Below are 21408 nucleotides of genomic sequence, written 5' to 3'. Positions count from 1 at the left end.
CAGGTTGCCAATCTGATGTCACCTCATTCACTGTAACCCTTTGTCTTCCTTGCACATCAGAGAAGCAGAAGCTGCCTGCTTTGAAGACTAGAGTTCATTTCAGGATCTTGGTGGTGTGTTAACCATATTTCTTTCAGTGAACAAGCAAAAATGTCACTGCTGACTGCATATCCTCATCCAGTTCCTGGATGCAGTTTCTTCTGAATGAGATCACTCTGGAAAACACTATCTATTATTGTGTGAGCAAGAGTAGTAAGAAAGAGTGTATCCAAAAGAATATGGATTTTGTTGATGGTCACAGTACTCCCTCACCTGTGACCACTGCGACAAAGGGACCCAAGTCCTCTAGGTTACAGAACAAGGATATTAAATGTCTTTTATTATCTGGGACAGAAGGTAGTTTCTTGGACTCAGTTTAGGTTTGGGATTTGATTTATTGTGATTTACAGATTCTAACTTCTGGCAGGATGTGCTAAGTTTCTTGAATTACCCCTGGGCTTCAGGAATCATCTCTTTAATGTTAATAGCCACATTATTAAGGGAGAATCTGTATCTGCTGTAAAATTTGTTTTGTGAGCAGAAATGTTATATGCTGTTAGTATCTTTTGCTTTCTTTTACCAGAGTACAAAATGCTGCCTGATAAAATCCTAATTTATTCTGAAAATAAGTTAAAATTCTTGACTTTTCTGTCTCTTCAATGTTGGTTTGTGTTTATATATTAACTGCATATAACATGTGTCACCTTACAGTTTCAGCTGTGAACTAGTTCAAGTCCCAGTATTGAAATCTCAAGATACCATTTCCTCAATGAGTATAAACCATCTACATATCACAGATCTTTATACATTTGGTTAATATATATCAAAGCTATTCTCTGAAAATCCACATTAATAAGTAGATATTTTGTTCTTTATTCATCTTCTCTATGTGCTCCACTAGGTAAGCTTACCAATATGTTTTTTAGATACCATAATATACAATAAAACAACAGAAATATATTTAATTATAGTTGAAATTGTTCTGAAACTTTTAAAATGCTATAATTGAATTGCTTGTCTGCTGTTTTCTAATTGCTGTTAAAGAATGTGATGATGTGGGCTTTTTAAACAGAAAAATGTTAAGATATGGATTGAGTAATTTTTTTTTATTGTTTTTTAAAACCAGGACCACTGAAAACAGCTTTAACAATTGAAGCAAATTCCTGGAAGATGGTCCTCTGTCGTTATTTAAATGAGGACTATAAAAAGAAATTGCTAGACATTTTGTCGTTCATAAATGACCACATAAAGAAATTGTCTCGACCTCTGTCTGACTTAGATGATGTCAGATTAGCAATGGAAGCTTTATCTACCATTCAAGAAAAGAGACTAGAAATAGATATGTCTATGGGACCTATTGAAGTAAGATGACTTTTAATTTGTTATATTGAATAAATATTATTATTATTAATAGTAATACTATATATAATTGGTGTCACAGGATAAGATAAACCTTGAACTCTAACAATGAGTTCACTGTCTTGAAGGAACTAGGCTGAAGATGGGAAGCCAAATTTTTTTATTTTTAATATTATAAATTATGAATCAGGTAATTCGATAGATTCTGTATTAATACAAAACAGAAAAAAATATTCTTTCTCAAATTATAAACGCAATCTAGGAGACAACATGCAGAAAATAAGAAGATGATAACACAAGATAAGGGAGCACTATGCTCCCTTTTTCTTTTCGTTAGCCTTAATCCTCTTCTTGCTTTTTCTCTGTTTGTAAACAAACATCTTGATCATCTAACCCCTTGAAATATAGCCAGAGAATATCACAGAGCCACACATCATGGTATGCTGTCAAAAACTTGCAATGTTCTTTTAGTTTTTCCTATAAGAAGCTGAAAGAAGCTAAAACAAGCTCATTACATTTTTTAAGTATTTGGTATTTACTTTCACTCTCTGAAACAGCTTAACAGAACAAGTTAGTTTTGTATTTTCATCCACCTTTTGAAGAATTAATTTTTTAAGATTTTCTTTCTTAAAGACTGATCTATGACACTAGAAAGGAGTTTCAGTAATTGTTTTCACTTTTGCTAGTTTTGTCGTAAGAATGTGGATTTTGTCTTAGCAATTTATGCAGTGGTCTGTAAGAAAACAATCAGTTCTGTGATCAAAAGTTGTAAACTGTGGAAATACAGCTGCCTTCTTAAGTGTGTATCAAGTATGTTAGAAAGTCTTACTCTTACACCAAAAAGAAGAACCTGAACAATTTAAACATTTAAAGTAGTATTCACATCTACTAAATGTTATTATTCTGTCTTCAGGATATGATAATCATACTCATAGCTGTTAAATAAAGCAAGCAAGAGGAACTGAGAGGAGCTTGCTAGGTTTTACATGTGTAGGAAATGATGCAAACTTTATAAATAAATAAAAGGTATTTAAAAAGATGAAGAATTAATATTTTTGTTTATTATTATTATTATTATTATTATTACTGTGCTTCTGCCACTTGGAGATGAATATTGAAGATAATGATCTTTCCCAAACTACTTACATTCCACATATCTCGTGAACGTTTACTTCCTTCCTACATTATTGTAATGAGTTCTGTCAATGTCAGTAGAGCTAGTCATGTTAAAAAGTCACTCCTGGATCCTCTTTCTCCTTCTCCAGGAGATGAATAACCCTAGACACCAGTGCAGGCTGGGTAGAAATCAGTTTTGCTGTGTAAGAACTGAGTTTCTTGGTGTACACCAAAGTGAATGTAAGCCAGAAAAGTACCCTTGCAACCAAGGGGCTTAAGGGTCTCCTGGGCCTTTCCTGGGCCTTTTACAAGTTGTGCTGCCACCAGGTTGAGGGATGTGATTCCCTCTGCTCTACACTATGAGATTTATCTGGAGTGCTGTGTCCAGTGCTGGGCTTCTCATTACAGACTGACATGGATATACTGGCGTGAGTCCAGCAAATGGTGAATACAATATGAAGATGAACTTATTTTTAAATAATGCAATGTATGTAGGAGGAGGATCATAAAGCAGAAGATATGCAAACAAATTGCAGATGAGAACAAGCAATAAGGAAGGTTCATTCCATTACAGATACATATACATGTTTTTGACAGTTTGGCAAACTTAGCAATAAAGATTTTATAGATGATATGGCAAAATATTTATAGATTTGTAATTTAGTGTGCAAAGTTATTCAGAGTTAGGAAAAATTCATTAAAATCTGCATTCAGGTGGAATGTAGATAATTGGAATAAAATACCATTGAGATGATAAAATTTTATATTTTCTGATTTTAAATCTGTGGTGTTTGTATATGTTTTCCTAGTATTTCATCCAAGACATCTTTGAAGAAATAGTTTTTCCTGTTGTTCCCTAGTTCTTCATTCCTCATCCTTATTAAAAAAAAAAACAGTTATGCCTAAAATACATGAGGAGATTTTCTTTGAAATGTTTTTTACAGATTTGATCTGTGTTCCCTCAAATGAACTTATATTATATTCCTAAGACTTTATTTTTTCATTCAGGAAGCCTATGGCATTTTAAATGCATTTAAAGTGGAAATTACAAAAGAGGAATCAGAAGGTGTTGATTCAATGAGATATGCTTTTAATAAATTAAAAACTCAAGCTGTAAGTACTTAAAATTATGTTATTTTCCTTTTGTTGAAAACATGTTAGTTTCTTCAGGTTACAAATAAGTGTGAGACCAATTGTCCATCCTCTCTGACTTCTCACTCTTGACATCAGTTGTGCACCAGTGTCTATATCTTCTATTAATATGTTCATTTTCTAATTTCATTTTTATAGATAACTTTGATATTTAAATATTACTGTAGCTTTTAGATATATGTTTGCGATCTGCAAGAAAATGTTCTTTCTGCTCTCCTTCATTTCCAGTTTTTGTGTCATTCTTGTCTGATCAGGGAGTTTATTACCCTTAGATTACATTTTTCTAAGAAGTGCAAGCTCTGCACTTACCCCTAAGTGGTAGTTGTACATTCACCTTTATTATTTAGGACAGCCTTTTATCCCTCAACAGCTCCTTTTCAATTGAGTATTTTATGTAATGGGGGTGGTTAGATGGAAATATGTAGATATTTGGTTGAATCAATTAAGTTACATGCTATTCCACAGATTAATCACTCAGGAAAGGACTCAAGAGTATGTTTTACATTTTGTGCAGCTCTTGGTTATTTCTCTCAATGTTTTGAACAAAGAAAAAGAAATTCACTAAAGAGAAGGCTGAGCCCTCTGTGAGAAAGATGACTCTAATATCTTGGGGTTTGAGAATTTTTGGAGGGAGGAGAGAAAGAGAATAGGATCTTCTTGTTCCATCACCCCTTTGTAATGAAACACATTCCTTTAAAGGCCAGTGTGAGATTTTATTATGGTTTTTGGTTGAGGTGGTTTGGTTTTTTCCCCCACATTTCCTGTCAAAAATTTAACATATAGCACCATAAAAGGAAAAAACTTTATTTAGCTTAAAATAATCAATTTTTGTTCAAAAATTTGATATATTTTATTCATAATTTTGATTTATATCTAACTCAAATATCTGTTTGTGATTCTTACAGAAATAACTTTTATTTTAATCTTTTCCATGGTAGATTGAAGTCCAAGATGAGTTGGTTGAAGTTCAGCCCAAATTTAAGAGTAATTTGCTAGAATCAGTTGCAGTTTTTCAGGAGGATGTATCACACTTTGAAACAGCGTATGAAACGGTAAATGAATTTAGTAGTGGCATGTAAGATTTGGACTCAGTGTTTCATTTCAGGAGTTGGGTGCCAGAATTTTGTTCTGCTCAGCTACTGATATTTGATGCCATGGTTAATAAGCAGTCATCGTTGTAGGTCAAACTTTTCAGTATGAAGAAATAGCAGTGCACACAACTCTATAGAGAAAGAAAAGAAACCCTGGTGATACAACTTGTAATGAAATTGTAATTATAAAGCACAAATTAATTTAGAAACTGTAGTACATGTTATGGCATCATTGCAAACACACCAACATTAAAAAGGATCACTGTCTGGGTTTTGTTATTTTCAGCAAAATAACAAAAGTATGAAAAGTTAGAGTCTAGTCCTGTTGAGTTTAATTAAGGTAAGGAATTTTCAATTCCATCGAAGTTATCTTTTCTTAGATTTACCATTGTAAGTATTGCATTACCGATGCACAACTTGATTGGAATTTGACTAACAAAAATTATGTATTCTGTGATGATCTATAAATATAGAGTGGCCTTCCATCACTTTGAGAATTAATATTCCATTTTTGTTGACTGCTTATTTGAAAGGAAGGACCTATGGTTCCAAGTATTCCACCTCAGGAAGCCAGTAAGAGGCTGCAGATCTTTCAGGTAAGAAAGTAAACTGTTGAATTTGCAACTAATTAATTAAATCTGTTCTTGCTTATCATAACAAGTTTAACAAATGATAATTTGCATATTCTGTGTAACATTATGTTATCTATAGTTTCTCTCACGTAATGTTTTCCTTAATGTGGAAGGATTGATCTGTAATCTTTCTTCAGTTTTCATATTTTGTGAGCAGAAATCATCAATTTGAAGTAATAAAAGCAGTAGAAAAGGAAAGAGTCAATTACGACACCTTGATAATGGCTTAAAAGAAGTCGGGTTACAAAGCAGTCATGAGCCAATCTTCTCATCTTTTAAAGATCACATTTTTCATTAGATAATTGTCTTTCAACTCGGTATTTATTTGTTAATTCATAGGTCCAGGAACAGTATTTTCTCGATTTTTAATCCTACTTCTTTTTTTCTGCAAGTTATAGTAACTTGAATAGTACTTTTGTCAGTCTTACATATTGTATAGATTGTAAAAAGTAAATTCAAAGTTTGTGAAAAGCACTGAGTGACTAACAGAAGATTCTTAATCCTTCTAATGCACTAATATGTACTGAAAATTGAGTGATTCTGGTTAAATTTGTTGAATTTCTTGATTCACCGAGAGAATACTCTGTACTTTTGGGTACTAGTTGCAAAAATCACTCTTCTTTTTATTTTTGTATGGCGATCACATCCTTTGGACAGCAGTTATACTTTGAAAATAATTGTGTTGTTTGGCACTCTGATGTTTTTCTTCAGGCTATATATTTGTTTATATAAAAAAAAAATTCAGATATTTTACATATACATCTAATAGAACTAATAAAAGTTTAAAACTGTTTAATGGTTTATTTTTAGGCAATTTTAAATTACAGCTTATAAACTTCTATTTTCATTTGTTCTGTATGAAACAACTTAACCAGGTTAACTTTGACGAGCTGTGGAGAAAGTTTATCACGTACTCAGCTGGTGAACGGTTGTTTGGATTGCCTGTCACCGAGTATGAAATATTGCATAGAGTCAGGTAACTGTGGAAATATGCCTGTCTTGAGTGTGTATCAAGTATGTTAGAAAGCCTTAGGCTTACATCAAAGGAAGAAATATTATAATAGACAAGCTTTCCATTTTGTCGAATAAAATAAATAAATACTTAAATAAAAATTCAAAAGTTCTAAAGAATTTGTCAATTAAAAAAATTATATTTATTTATTATTGTAACATAATGACACCAGATGATTTTAATGTGTATAAATACTATATTAAGGAGCAATATGCCCTGTTCTAGACATACAGATAGAAATAGAAATATATATATAAAAATGGATGAGTAAATAGAGTATTATATATTAAGGTATGGTAGAAAGCAAAGAAGAACATGTAAGAAAAGGCCACTCTATCATGATATATGAAGAATTTAACTACAGCTTTTATGAAAGTCTGAATTTTTTGAGCAGCTGTGCAAATGATGATCAGATTCTGAACTTTTTTCACCAGCCATTTCAATAGTTTGCTGATGATTCACGCCAGATGAGGATCTCACTGTTTCTGGCTGGTTTTAGATCAGAGTTTTAGTTCAGATTCAGAGAGTGCTTCTAAGTAAATTGACTGTTTCCACTTGCCAGTTCTGCTTTGCACTGCAGAGCCAGCTCAGGGCATATAACCTAGGTTTCTTTTGGACTAATGGAAGTTTTGGAGAACTAGGGAAAAGCAAAACTTCCCCCAGATATGTTTAGTGGGGATATTAGATCCTTAGCACCAACCATCTGCTCTTTTTTTGTGGATTTTTAAAAATTAAGTATTCTTTTCTACATTAAGAAACATACTCTAATTGTCTACCTGTACTTTTTGTATCTTTATTACATATATAATATATTTAAATATTGTGAGATATCCAGAGAGCTGATTGAAATTATTGGTATAATTGCTTTTTTTTTCCAGGAAGGAGTTAGGCTTGCTTCAGAAATTGTATGGATTATATGACACTGTAATAAGCACTATCAATGGTTATTATGACATACTTTGGACAGAGATAGATATTGAAAAAATCACTACTGAACTTATGGAGTTTCAAACCAGGTACGTTTAACATATAGTATGTTACAAATAGTAACAGATGTTAAATGCCTTAAGATTTAGGTGAGTTCAGTAGAGCCATTGATATATTTATCAAAGCTTCCATGAATAAGGTTTATTGTAAAAAAAAAGATTATTCAAGAAGGAGTGAAATAACACCATACTTTTACTTAACCAGCCTTTTACCTGTAGCTTTGATAATTGATGGGCATACAATCAGTCGAAGCATTGATCTCATTAGCTAAACCAACCAAAAGGTTAGGAGGACTTAAATTTTATTTGTAAAAGGTAGGTTCTTCAACTTGGATGATTAAGTTTTGAATACAAGAATATACAAGATTTTAAGTTTTGAATACAAGAATAACAGGTGCAAAATTCTTTCCCCCTCAGAGAAAGGTGGGTAGGTGTTAAACATCCAGTTTGACATCGAGCAGGGAGCTAAACCAACATGAATATACCAGCAACCAGCCAGCACTGACACCTCTAAGCCACACACATGCTGCTGTATTGTTCCTAATTACTGGGAGTATGAAATTTTATCAGTGGGAGCTAGAGAAACAAGTGATAAAGGATGCAGAACCAAGGATTTATTGTTTTTCCTGATAAGGATATACTTTGTCATTTGCAATGGGGCATTCCTGTGGAAGGTCGCCTGCTCAGTACTTGGTGTGTCAGCTCTTTAAAAGTGTGGTCAAAGAGATAGATATTTATTTGTCTGTTCTCAGGCTTTTTTCCACAGTAGAAGTATATAATTTTCATTAGTGAATGGATTCAGAACCACTAACCAAAAGTGGAGGAGGCAGTCCTATTTATCTCATTTTCATGTCTGTCTCCATATTGGTATGTTAATAAGTGCCATCTATTTTACTGGTATTTAAATTGAAGAAAATATTATATTTGTACAAGGATTTCATACGTGAAATTTAGCTAATTTTTCTTTGTTTTTTCTTTTCCAATAAAGAGTTTCTGATGATAGGCAGCAGATAACTATGTTTTAATGGAAATTACAGTTTTGAGGGGTTTTTTTTATTTGCAGGGAAAATATCAGTTTGAGACTATTAAATATTATGACTTGTAAGTAGGGCATTTGTATTCGTTTTTTCCTAAACAGGTAGGCAAGCTGACATAGAAAATGTTGACCTCAATACAATCCACTTCGTATCTCCTTGTTTAAACTCTTGTTTAAACAATTCTATTTTGACAGAACAGGCATTTACTACTGTATCACTTTAATTTAACTGCAGGTGCCGTAGACTACCTAAAGGCCTCCACCACTGGCAAGCTTTTTCAGATCTCAAGAAAAGAATTGAGGATTTTATTGAGTGTTGTTCTTTGCTGGAAATGATGTCTGACAAAGCAATGAAGCAAAGACACTGGGATCGTATTGCTGAAACAACAGGACATCAATTTGATATAGAATCTGAAACCTTCTGCCTTCGAAACATCATGGAAGCACCAATTCTTCAAAATAAAGAAGACATTGAGGTAGGTACATACATTTTTCCCCTCCTTGTTCATTTTATATTGTCATCAAAAATAATGTGATTGCTTATAAAACAGTTACCCTCTTTAAAAATGATTACTTCACTGAAGTCCTTGACTCCCAATCAGACCACACTAGTCTAAAACAATTTGTGTTTTATTTAGAAGCTGTTATCTATGTGAGTTATGACAGAGGTAGCAGCTGAAATCTCTAGACACTTGTTTTTAGATAATCTCTTCACATTCTGCCTGCCATTATTTTTTCTTATTTTCTGAGCTCTTTTTAAACAGGAAAAAATCCTCAAATAAAACTTCACATGATCATGGTTACCTAATTTTTTACCTTTGTTGTTGGTTCATAGTTTTGTAGATAAATCAGAAAATTTAAATGAAGACTTCATGCTTAATAATCTTTAATATTAAGACTTTTCTAGATGATTATGCCTTCTTTTGAACCACATGACTTCAAAAACCACCTCATATAACTTGTGAAAACTCAGTGGGGTTTCCGTGTTTCATATAGTAAAGACACATGCAAAAACTTACTGTATCTATGCTTGATTTATATGGGAGCATTCCAAGGTGATCTGCTTAATTTTGAATTAAGCTCTGATTTGAATAGAACATTGGACTTGACCTCTCCAGCTTGAACTATTCTTAGATTTTGTGATTCTGTAACTGAAATGTGGTAAGAGTCAGAGTCCATCTGGTGATGAGTCTATATCACTACCCCTCCTCAGCCTTGTAGAAATTATGATCCAAAAATCTTTTTACACAGAAATAACGAAATGTGAAGCCACAGAAAATATATATCCATCCATTTCCATGTGTGCTTTTTTCAGTTATCCATACATATAATTTGAGTGAGTAAAATTTGTGATATCTGCATTTTTTAATATTCTATTTTAATCTTCTATGGCTAGATGTGCAGTATTAGGAAAGATTTCATTTCACAAGATTAGAGAATCTAAAATGTGGTTCTTTCTTTGCAGGATATATGCATATCTGCTATGAAGGAAAAGGATATAGAAGCCAAACTATCTCAAGTCGCTGAAATCTGGGGAGTCCAAAGTCTGAGCTTTTCACAGTTCAAATCAAGAGGAGAGTTACTGTTAAAGGGAATTGAATCAGCAGAAATTATGATACTGATGGAGGACAGTTTAATGATACTTGATTCTTTGCTGTCCAATAGGTACTTGGAATTGTTCATGTATGGCATTTTCACAAACACACTGCAATAGCAATGATACTATTATTGAGCTAAATCAGCAGTAAATTTGAATTAAATATTTTTTTAATGAAAAAAAGTGTTACAAGGCCTAATGAAAAGCATCCTTATGTGAAAGACTTCCATGCACATTCAATTGAGACAACTTTTGTCTCAATATACTTGAATGTAATCAAGCTGGTAAAATCTTTCCATGAGGTTGTTCTTATTCTATGTGAAATAAGAGTTAGTTTGTTCTGGGTATGGGGTTTTTTTCACCATTGTAAGAATTTATTTTATAATAGCTTTATTTAGAATTAAATGATTTATGCTTCTTATCCTCTTTTAGATACAATACTGCATTTAAAAAGCAAATTCAGAGCTGGGTTTATAAACTAAGCAACTCTTCACGCATAATTGAAGAATGGCTGGTTGTGCAGAACCTCTGGATTTATCTGGAAGCTGTTTTTGTAGCAGGAGATATTGCAAAAGAGTTACCCCAGGTAAAATTTACAATGCTTGCCTATTATTTTGTATTAAAATCTTTCTGTGCAATAGTTTTCAACATATTATGCTTTGGTTTTCCTATATATAGGAAGCAAAGCGTTTTCAGAATATTGACAAATCATGGGTAAAAATAATGCAACGAGCTCATGAAAACTCAAATGTAGTTGCCTGCTGTGTTGGAGATGATACCATGGAACAACTTCTCCCTCATTTACATGAACAGTTGGAAGTATGTCAGAAATCACTTACAGGGTATGAATTGTTTGGTTTTTAATGCTCTATTATATTGTAAATAATTTGTATGAAACATTAATTGTATTTCAGTCTTACTTACACTCCTATATAGAAAAAATTGCAACCTGAAATAGTTTAATAAAAATTTTGTTCAATTTTAAAGATATCTAGAGAAGAAAAGACTGCTGTTTCCAAGATTCTTTTTTATTTCTGATCCTGCACTTGTTGAAATTCTTGGACAAGCAAGTGATTCTCATACAATCCAGGTACAAACTTAGTGATTTTTTTCTACTTATATAAAAATAATTAGAATATGGAGGAGCATTTAATAATATGGGATGCAAACATTTTCTTTTTATAAAGTTTGCTTGAAAAAAAATTGTTTCTTGCTCTCTGTTTTTTAGAAAAATGTGAAATGATACCTGTAATTCAAAACAATCTTCAAAATTCAGAACACTAGAATATGATTTCATCAAGTGATTTGCTGGTGGTTTCTTTCACAACTAAACTAATAGAAGGGACCTTGTGAGGCTTTCCTGCTTTGCATATTGCAAAATTCATCCAGCTAGTCTGGATTGTTATTGAGGGTTGATTGAGATAAGCCAGTTGATCTCTGCTGGATCATCTCTGGAAACTGTAAAAACGCAATAGACAGATAAAATTCTACACAACCATTTCTGTAATCGTTACCTACAGATGGCCAAAAATTTATCTGTAGGTTCAGATGAACTTTTGCAGGATAACCTTATTTGAGATATTTTTTTCTGTTTCCTAATGCTAAATATTTACATTGAATGATTCCTGAATTATCCTTACAGCCACATCTGACTTCCATATCTGACAACATAAATGAAGTAGAGTTTCACCCAAAGGATTATGATCGCATACTGGCAGTCATATCAAGAGAAGGAGAAAAAATTTCAGTAATTATCTGATTTTTTTTTTCTAGAAACATTAATAGATAAATAATTTTATTATTGAACATATAAGATGTATTGCGGTGAATTATTGTTAATTACAAAAAAATATTTCAAGGATTGTTGTTAACAAGACTAGAATATGTCTTCATTAAATAAGTTTCTTGGATATTAATTGAAGTAAAATCTGTAGCTGTCATGGATAGAAATTTAGTAACTATGTAGTATCTCATATTTGTGAACAGAAGGTTGGTAAGTATGTTCTATTTCATACCTTTTACTTTCATTAATTTTATAGTTGGACACTCCAGTGCTTGCAAAAGGACCAGTAGAAATTTGGTTGAAGATTTTATTGCAAGTTCAGCAGAAGTCATTGCATGGCATAATTAGGGCAGCATTTTACCAAATTAGCGACCCAGGATATCAGTTGCTGAGTTTTCTTAATCAATTCCCAGCTCAGGTAAGAATACGAGATGTGGATGTGTGTGTGCAGCCTGGCTTGCATATGGGGGCAGGTGCAAGGTAAAGAGCACGTGGGATTGCCTGTATGAGGAAGTTTTCATAAGGTAAACAAGGGGAAGGATCTGGTCAGTAGAAAGCAATCCTTAATCACTTCAATTTTGGTACCCAGATATAGCATAATATTTTTCTTGCCATCTGCTTTAAATTTAGTTTTTTTAGTTCTCTTGGAGAATATAAAGTAGAGCTTGTATTTTCTGTAATGGATATTGAATCCCCTTCAGCTGCAAATAAAATTGTATGTGCAGATTGATTTCTCTCATAATTTAAGATTGCAAGAACTATGATTATGATTATTTATCTCATAATTTACAAGATTTGCCTCCTAGTTCATGTATTTGTCACTATGATAGTGCAGTCCTAGTACAATGCTATGTTGAAGGATTCCAGAATCTCCTCCGTCTTACTGATAATTCATAAATTTCATTAAAAAGTAATGATCTGTTTCCCATCCTGAATTCTGAATCTGTAATTTGCTGATTGGTACAGTGCTGGGTGTAATTTTTAATAAAAATTCTGCAGATATTAAAACTGGCCAGTAGGTTGCTATTTAAAAAAAAATCAATACATTTAAATATTTAATAGAATTATCCTAAAGTATTTATAATTGTGTGTTGTCTCAGCAATGTTTATTTGAAAATTTTCACTGCCTTTAACAAATAAGGACTGTCTTGTTTGCATGTCAGACATTTTGATGTGGCTTTATTACCATCTGCATTTCACATCTTGCTAATACAAATGTTCTTATGGTCAAAAAATTGCTTGTGTTAAAAGGGTTTGGCCAAGAAATTTTTACAAAGTAAAGCTGTGTTAGAGAAGAGAGAAGAAATTGGGCAAAATAGTTACAAATGAAATGTTTTCTTTAAACTGCCTGTTTCCTGGCTCAGCTGCTGCTGATACAGGTAGCATGAAATAGTCACATCTAAAATTTATTTTATTTATGTTTGACTAATTGGTCATTCTAAAATTAATTCTTTTAGACTCTACTTGTGATATCTCACCATTTTAAAATCATCAGGCTATCTTCTAAAACACAAACTCTGTAACCATGAGCTCACTACAAGCATAGGGAGCCAGAAAAGTAGAAAGAGATGTTGAGTAAAATTTTTAGGGCTTGTTGCTTTGTGAATATAGAAATGTGGGGAATAAAGGTAATAAAGGGATACAGTGCTTATCTATCATTTTTTGTTGTGGGTATTATAAATCAAAAGAAATCTGAGACAGTTGTTTATGTACAATATCCTGTAACTCTCTAGATTGATTTGGAAGCAAAATAACTTGCAGTTTAATGTTCTCTAGGCTGTACTGCAGGCATGACAGAATGTTAGGAGGCAAGCCATCCTGTGGTCAGTGAAAATGCACAGCATTTTAATGGTCTTTAATTAGTTACAAATAGGCAATTGGAAATTTTCAGAAGGTCTTTTTCCCCCTGAGCCAGTTAGGTTTGTACTACTGGAGTACTCCAAAGGATTAGAAGTGAAACTGACACCAGTCCTTAGTTTGAGCGTATCTCACTGTGTGACAAATGTTTGTAAAATTTGTAAGTGCCTTTTCAGCAGGTTGGGCAGCAGAGCCAATTAATTCAAGCGTGGTGTCCTGGTGAGATAGATTCATGCTGGATATAGTGATATTTTGGAGCTGTCTACACCATAATTTATTGTTCCTATTATACCTAAGGCTTGTGTAACGCAGCTGGAGTTCAACAAGTGGTTAGTTTGTATGTTTTTCATGTATTACATTTTTAGGTTGGATTACTGGGAATTCAAATATTGTGGACACGTGATGGAGAAGAAGCTCTGCGCCATGCTAAGGATGACAAAAAAATCATGGATGTAACCAATGCTAGATTTCTGGATATTCTGAATACATTGATTAGCCAGACCACACAGGATCTTTCCAAGTTTGAGAGAGTGAAATTTGAAACACTTATTACCATTCATGTGCATCAGCGTGATATTTTTGATGATTTGGTAAAGTATGGATTTTGATTTCTGGAAGCTAAATGCGTTTTCTATCATAATACTCTTTCTTATATGAGATAGTTACAGTTACATGTGTATGCACATATAAGAGAAAGATGTCCGTTATTTCACCACAGTAAAAATAATACAATTTTGCTTAAACTAGAATAATATTAATTAGTTCTGTCAGCTAAATATATTTGCCAAATGTTTACACTTTTCTTGGAATATTTAAATTTTCCATGCCTTCCTATAGAATTTCTTTTGGTAGATAAAACTTAAAGTATTTCCTTCCTTTGAAAAACTGTTCTACTACTCTTACTTGCACAACTTAAAAAGCTGCGACTGCTGAGGGTGTTGTAACTGTAACATCACTGCCTCTTGACTTTACAGAATCTCAGTTGGCACAAGGCTGCACATTCCCAAGGAGACTACACAGAACAGAAACAAAAAACCTACTGAAATCTGCAGATAGTTGCAATCCTATACTTGAACTTTTGAGACTGTGCTAAACTGTTACCATTCCTTTATTCTTCGAGGAATGGCGTCCTTCAACACTGTCCCTCACATATTTCCAGAGGCTTTTTAGATACAGCATTTGCTTCTATACCTCAGTCACATCCTTCCCTCATCACACCCTTTGTTGCAACGAGTTTGGTGGATTTACTGGTATGCTATTTGCATTTCTCACTTGGAAAGCAGACTGTCCTACCAAAGCAGTTGAAGATTTATTTGGTAACACAGATGTTGGGATGATTGGGTTACATGATCAAGATGTTTTTAATATCAGTTTAGCATACATCTGAAGATGTTATGTGATGCTTATTGTATTTAAGTTTACTTACACAAGATCTGAGTAATCACTCATTATTCACATACAAATCAGCATTTTATCACAATTGATACAGGCAATAAATGTAGATGCTCAGTTATAACACATACTTTTACTTTCTTTTAAGGTAAAAATGAACATCAGAACACCAACTGATTTTGAGTGGTTAAAGCAGTCTAGATTCTACTACAAAGAGGATTATGATCACGTCATCGTAGCAATTACAGATGTTGATTTTATTTACCAAAATGAATTTTTGGGTTGCACTGATCGTCTGGTTATAACACCTCTTACAGACAGGTTAGAAAAGCATTTCTAGATAAGGAGTACTTTTAATATTTATAGTGTTTATTTAACATTTATCTTTAAAGAGAGAAAATCTGAGTTAAGTCCTGTGTGGGTTAGAGCATTCATGAAAACATTCTCCTACATTTGCTTAATATACTCTTCTAGAAAAGGTAGAGTAGAGTCTCACTAATCTGTACATTTATCACTGCCCAGTCTTAAAAAGAACACTTAGTAACAGAAATTCATTGTTTTAAGGTTATATAGTAACATGTACTTTAGCAGTATTCTGAAGAGAAGATTTGGTCAAATATTTCAAATTTGGTAATGAGAGAATCTCTAAAGATTCTATGGCTTCTTTGAAAGTCTAAGAAAAAGTCCTAACTGTATGCACTCACCTTCCATTCTTCTGTAGCCAGGCAAGTAAATGGCCATTTTGTTTCAAATGTGGCTTAACAAGGAACTATATTTCTTTCTTCCTCTTGGGAATTTCTTTGTTTCCTTCCTGGTCCAAGTTCTTTCTCCATTCGATCCTTTCTTGAGATGTCGCTTTTAACCAAATGAGAAAATAGAAGACCAAGAGATACTTCATTTGCAAATGGTCCCTTCAAGAAATAAAAATAACTTCCAACCTACAATCATTTACTTTGGTATCTATATGGTGTGTGTGCTTCTATGACTTTTTGAATACCTTTATTTCTCCAGAAGAGGTAGAGCTGCTATTGTGACAACATGGAAAGTTCAATAGATTTCTGCAGTGAACTGCATTGCCCTCAGCAGTTGAGTATTTTTGATACAAAATTGTTAAAACTACCCCAAAATTGATTGAAGTATAACTGCATAGATAAAGCCTTCCTGTCATTTCAGAGTTTGTTATTGTATAGAAAGCAAGAAAGTTCCTGCAGTGCAAGTTGGGCATAGTAAATTACAGTAATTCAGTCTAAACTGATGAAGTAGTTAGCTATAAAACTCTGCTCAGTTATGGATTAAAACCAGAAATACTTCAGTTAGAATGTGTCCAAATTACGTTGATTTGACAATGAAGATGCCCCATTGCTTAATTCCTTTAGCATTACTCTTCCACACCTTGCCATGAATGAAAATCATAACTAAGGTTCGCATATAAGTAAAACTGTAGTCTAGACCTTTTAAGACTTTAAAAAAAAAAGGGTAAAGTTTAGGGTTCTTTTTTCCTAGAATTGTAACTATTTCTTACCCACAACTGGGGAAGAGGCCATCCATATATCCTTATTCTTTCACGTTTGAGGATATAGTCAAAGTTACATAATTAAATGTATGCAGGTTAAGATGCTGCAGAGTATGATGACGTAGCAGAATTCAACAGCAGAATGTGCTCTTTATAGCTGCCAGCAAAGTTAATGAGAAATACCTTCATGGGATATGCATTGATTTTTTTAGCTTGTTAACACCAGAGTTTGTTTCTTTTGTTGTTTGTTTGATTTGTTGTTTCTTTTTTTTCTTTTATAAGTAACGTTTAAATGCTATATTTTGTGCCTTTTACCTCTGAACTTCTTGCACTGAAATCCATGGAACTGCCTTAAGAAGAAGTAGCATTTCAACATAGGGGCTGTAGAATCTATTGCATAACTTGATCTGTATTTTATATGTATACACTTACATCTTTAATTTAATTGAATTGATTAACATCAATTAATATTTGTAGGTGCTATATAACTTTAGCGCAAGCTTTGGGAATGAACATGGGAGGAGCTCCAGCAGGACCAGCTGGAACTGGTAAAACAGAAACAACGAAAGACATGGGAAAGGCTCTGGGAAAATACGTAGTAGTATTTAACTGCTCCGATCAAATGGACTTCAGAGGTTTGGGTAGGATTTTCAAAGGTAAGATTTCTTCAAGCAGGGTAGAAGAGACTTCCACAGGTCATTTAGCAGGTGCAGGTAGAGCAGGGTGCTCAGTACCTTCTTTGTGTTGGGTTTTGACTGGCTCCAGAGATAGATGTTCTGCAACACCTCTGCTCAAGTGTTTTGACCCATTCTCATTTTCACATTTTTTATACTTCCACTGACTTGGACTCTTCCACATTGAAACATGTGTCCATTGTCTCCTCTTCTTCCTCTGCGACTCTGAGACAAGCCTGGCTTCAATTTCTCAGTGTCTCTTACTATCTAGTTTTAACAGCAATAGGCTTTGTCCTTCACTTTCTCTCCAGGCTCAACGAATGCTGTTCTCTCAGCCTCTCCCTCTGTGTCATGTCCTCCCTCCGGCCACTGACCATCACAGCAGCCACTTGGTGCACTCATGCAAATGTATCAATGTCTCTCCCCTACTGGGAAACCCCAAAGTGAGCATGGTACTCCAGCTTCTATCTCACAAGTGCAGAGTAGAGGTGAACAGTGATGTGCCTCACCCTGCAGGCTACACTCTTGCCCAGTATGCAGCTGCCTTCCCCTGTTACAAGGGCAGAGCTCTGATTTGTGCTTAATTAGTTGTTAAATGGAGCAGCAGGTCATTTTCTGCAAAACTGCTTTGCAACTGGTCAGCACAGAGCTTGTACTGCACGGAGCTATTCTGTTCTTGGTAAGGGGCTTGAACTTCATGAGATTTCTGTCATCTCGTCTTTCAGAGTAATGGTATTGTATGTATTGGGAAGCAAGGGGCATGAAAGTGGCTAAAGCTGTGGGTTTATAAACATATTGCCCATTTGAAAGTCATAAAAATTTTAGAAAATCTTTGACTGACAAAATTCATGACAGAATGTCTTTTTTTAAAGGGATTTAGCCCTAACTGCACAACACAAATAAACCCTGAATGACTTGCATAAATTATTCACAATTAAATAGCAAGCTTTCAGTATACATGAAAGAAAAACATGGCTTACTGGTACTTTAATATCATTTGGGAAAAAATGCTCTTAGAAACTTTCTTATAAAACATTGTGAAAAGAAAAACAATTGTCTTAGGCGCTACTACATACATGTTAATTTTCCAAACAGAAATTAGGCAACTGTGAAAATAATCCCGTACAAAAAATTCTTGTTATTAATATAGTACTTCTAGATTTCTCTTTTCATTTATTTTTCTTTCTCTGGGTTTTTCTCTTTCTTTCATACACATATCCATACTTTGAATGTTGTTAATATCCTGTACTATTCCGTGAGAAACTTGTTTAGTGGGAACTTAAAATGGTAAGATAAAAACCATGACTTTTTTTTTGGTGACATTTAAGACTAATGTTTTGTAGCTCTAAGTCACTTATGTTTAATTTTTTTGACTAACAGTGCAGCTTTTTGAAAATAATTGAATGCTGCTCTACAATAAAAGGCTATATTCACAGAATGATCTGTACAAAATATTTACCAAATGCCCCAACTTATCAAAATATTTTTTTCAGACTTTGATTCATTTTTAAGCATTGTGCATAAATCAAATAATACTAATTCAGACAGATATGGAAATAGTTAGGTGGATTGAAGGAAGGTAGACCTTGACCACAGGGCAATAAATAAAACTAATGTGATTTAATTATTTGCAGCAAAAGTCATTTAGCTCAGATATTGAAATATGCATGAAGGACAAGAGATAATGTTTTTTTCTTACCCTGTTTTAGGTCTTGCACAGTCTGGATCTTGGGGATGTTTTGATGAATTCAACCGAATTGAGTTGCCTGTCTTGTCAGTAGCAGCACAACAAATCTATATTATTTTAACAGCAAGAAAAGAAAAAAAGAAGCAGTTCATTTTTGCTGATGGAGACTGTGTAGATTTAAATCCAGAGTTTGGAATTTTCCTAACTATGGTAAGTGTAATAATAATTTTAAACTGACAAATGATACTACATAGAGGTTAAGTGACGAGGTGAAGATAAGTGGTCTTATTAATAAAATGGTGTCAGTATAGAATTAGACTGAAGTGCACAATACATAAATAATATGATTTTTCGTGAATGGCATGCCTTCATTTTGCCTTTAATACAATTGAAAGGGTTCAATGTCCCTTCATTGCTGTATTGCTATTCACCATGCAGACTAGGAGTTTGACCAAACTTGCAGAATTCTCTGTGCTCACTGAGAGGACTGAAACACTAATGCACTTTACTGCTGTACCTTTAATAATTCTAATTGTAATGCATTAATAATGCACTAATGCTTGAATGATATTAACATATTAGTAGTTTAATAGTATTAATACTTCAATAGTATTAATGAAAAAGATACTGTAGGGAGGGGGGGAAAAAAGAACCTTCACTGAAAGGAGATAAAAGAAAGATAGCTTTCAGGGACACATGTCTTGACTAATGGATGCCTACATGGATATGTAAAAATTCTTTGATCTCCCAGAATATTAACTTTTAGCATATGCTGTCTTGTTGCCGTAGGATTCTCAAGGCTTTATAGCACTGTTTTCTGTAATCTCATGGGCAGGAAATTTTAAAGTGTATGTTTCCTAATGCCAGGGCAGATGGCAATCCAAGATTACTTTATGGGAGATTAAAATTGTAATAATTGATAGGCAAGACTTTTAACTCTGAAGTATTTATACATGCATTTATTTTTATTGAACAGTAAAAAGGCAGCTATTTTGAGTGTTGTAAATAAATACTTATAAATTTTGACTGCTGTACATAATTATTAAAAATGCATAATGATGCATTATGTTTTCTTATTTAGAATCCTGGATACGCTGGACGTCAAGAACTACCAGAAAATCTCAAAATTCAGTTTAGAACTGTTGCAATGATGGTTCCAGATAGACAGGTATAATTCCTGACTAAACTGAAAGGAAAAATGTATTTTAATTTGCTGACCTGTCTTCAGGAGAAACTAACGGAATTTCTAAAAATAATTGTATTTCAGATAATTATAAGGGTTAAACTTGCAAGTTACGGATTTATTGATAATGTGGTCTTGGCTAAGAAATTCTTTGTTCTGTATAAACTTTGTGAGGAGCAGCTCACTAAGCAGGTAATGTTATGTATTCCCTTTCTCTTTGTATTCATGCAGTAAAACCTCCTACTTTTCACGTTATGCAGATTGTTTCTGAAACATCACTTACATACCTTTTACAAAGTACTGAATTACTTCAAATATAATTTAAACAAATACCTCTGTAAAATTTCTGAATAAATTGCTATATTAATTCATGAATATGTAGTCGTATATGCACCTTTTTTTGTTTAAAATGATGCTTTTTAATTAGTTGCAAGTGCATGAGGTTCTCTGCCTAAACAAGTCAGCCAGACAAAAATTATCCTAGTCATATAAATTGTCTGTAAGAATTATCTAGGACTAGGGTAAGTAGTTGGAAATTGGAAACTGGAAACCACAGGAGAAATGTCTAGTTTGATTTAAGTTGCTCATGTCCCCACAGCACTGCCTTGATCTGAAGTCTGTGCTTTAAGATGCCTTAGTTGGAAAGACATGGTATAGAATGGAAGTATTAGTGGTTTAGAACCCTGCTGTTCACAGCTATAAAATATTTGCTATATGGCATGATAAATGTTTAGAAAAGAAAAAACTTATAGCACATCTTCCTGAAAACAACTTTATTATCCTTCATTTATTTGAACAGAATAATTCCTAAACAACAACAACAATTCCTATTTTAGCTATCTTTTCCAGGCAGGACAACTGTACTATACAATATGCAAGTAAATCTTGATATATTGATGAAATAAAGCTAGAGAACTTGTTACTGATACATAAGTCTTCTTCCACTCTCTAGGTCCATTATGACTTTGGTCTGAGGAATATCCTTTCAGTACTGAGGACTCTTGGAACTCAAAAGAGAGCCAGGCCAACTGAAGGCGAATTAAGTATTGTTATGAGAGGGTTAAGAGATATGAATCTTTCTAAGCTGGTAAGAATCTAATTTAATATTTTAGCACTATGTAGAGGCAAGCCTAATAGATATTTCACGGGTTTTGTATGAGATTAGAAAAAATTTCAAACATTCTTTTCTTTAAAAAATTGAAACATGATAACCTTCAGGTTATCATTAAACAGCATAGAGAGTTTATTAGACTTGTAAAGAGTGTTCATCATGCAAACATTCAAGTAGATTAATAGTGG

The 21408-nt window shown here is 33.4% G+C and overlaps 1 protein-coding gene across 1 annotated transcript in view; it reads left to right on the top strand.

The window, feature by feature from the left end:
• The window catches only part of DNAH8 (dynein axonemal heavy chain 8), a 121799-nt gene that overhangs the window by 38989 nt on the left and 61402 nt on the right, over positions 1-21408 (top strand). Inside the window, exons 29-48 of the mRNA XM_019281159.3 lie at positions 1166-1401; positions 3523-3627; positions 4605-4718; positions 5291-5353; positions 6265-6365; positions 7280-7417; positions 8659-8899; positions 9889-10088; positions 10453-10606; positions 10699-10862; positions 11008-11110; positions 11663-11767; positions 12060-12221; positions 14026-14250; positions 15201-15373; positions 17043-17221; positions 18949-19136; positions 20008-20094; positions 20194-20301; positions 21062-21196. Of these exons, the coding sequence (XP_019136704.3) occupies positions 1166-1401; positions 3523-3627; positions 4605-4718; positions 5291-5353; positions 6265-6365; positions 7280-7417; positions 8659-8899; positions 9889-10088; positions 10453-10606; positions 10699-10862; positions 11008-11110; positions 11663-11767; positions 12060-12221; positions 14026-14250; positions 15201-15373; positions 17043-17221; positions 18949-19136; positions 20008-20094; positions 20194-20301; positions 21062-21196 (2981 nt within the window). The remainder of the gene's footprint in view (positions 1-1165; positions 1402-3522; positions 3628-4604; positions 4719-5290; positions 5354-6264; positions 6366-7279; positions 7418-8658; positions 8900-9888; positions 10089-10452; positions 10607-10698; positions 10863-11007; positions 11111-11662; positions 11768-12059; positions 12222-14025; positions 14251-15200; positions 15374-17042; positions 17222-18948; positions 19137-20007; positions 20095-20193; positions 20302-21061; positions 21197-21408) is intronic.

Source organism: Corvus cornix, chromosome 3 (assembly GCF_000738735.6).
Source record: "Corvus cornix cornix isolate S_Up_H32 chromosome 3, ASM73873v5, whole genome shotgun sequence".
In the NCBI taxonomy this organism is placed as follows: Eukaryota; Metazoa; Chordata; class Aves; order Passeriformes; family Corvidae; genus Corvus; species Corvus cornix.
Note: the sequence above shows the minus strand (reverse complement) of the source record. Positions and strands in the feature narration are given on the sequence as shown.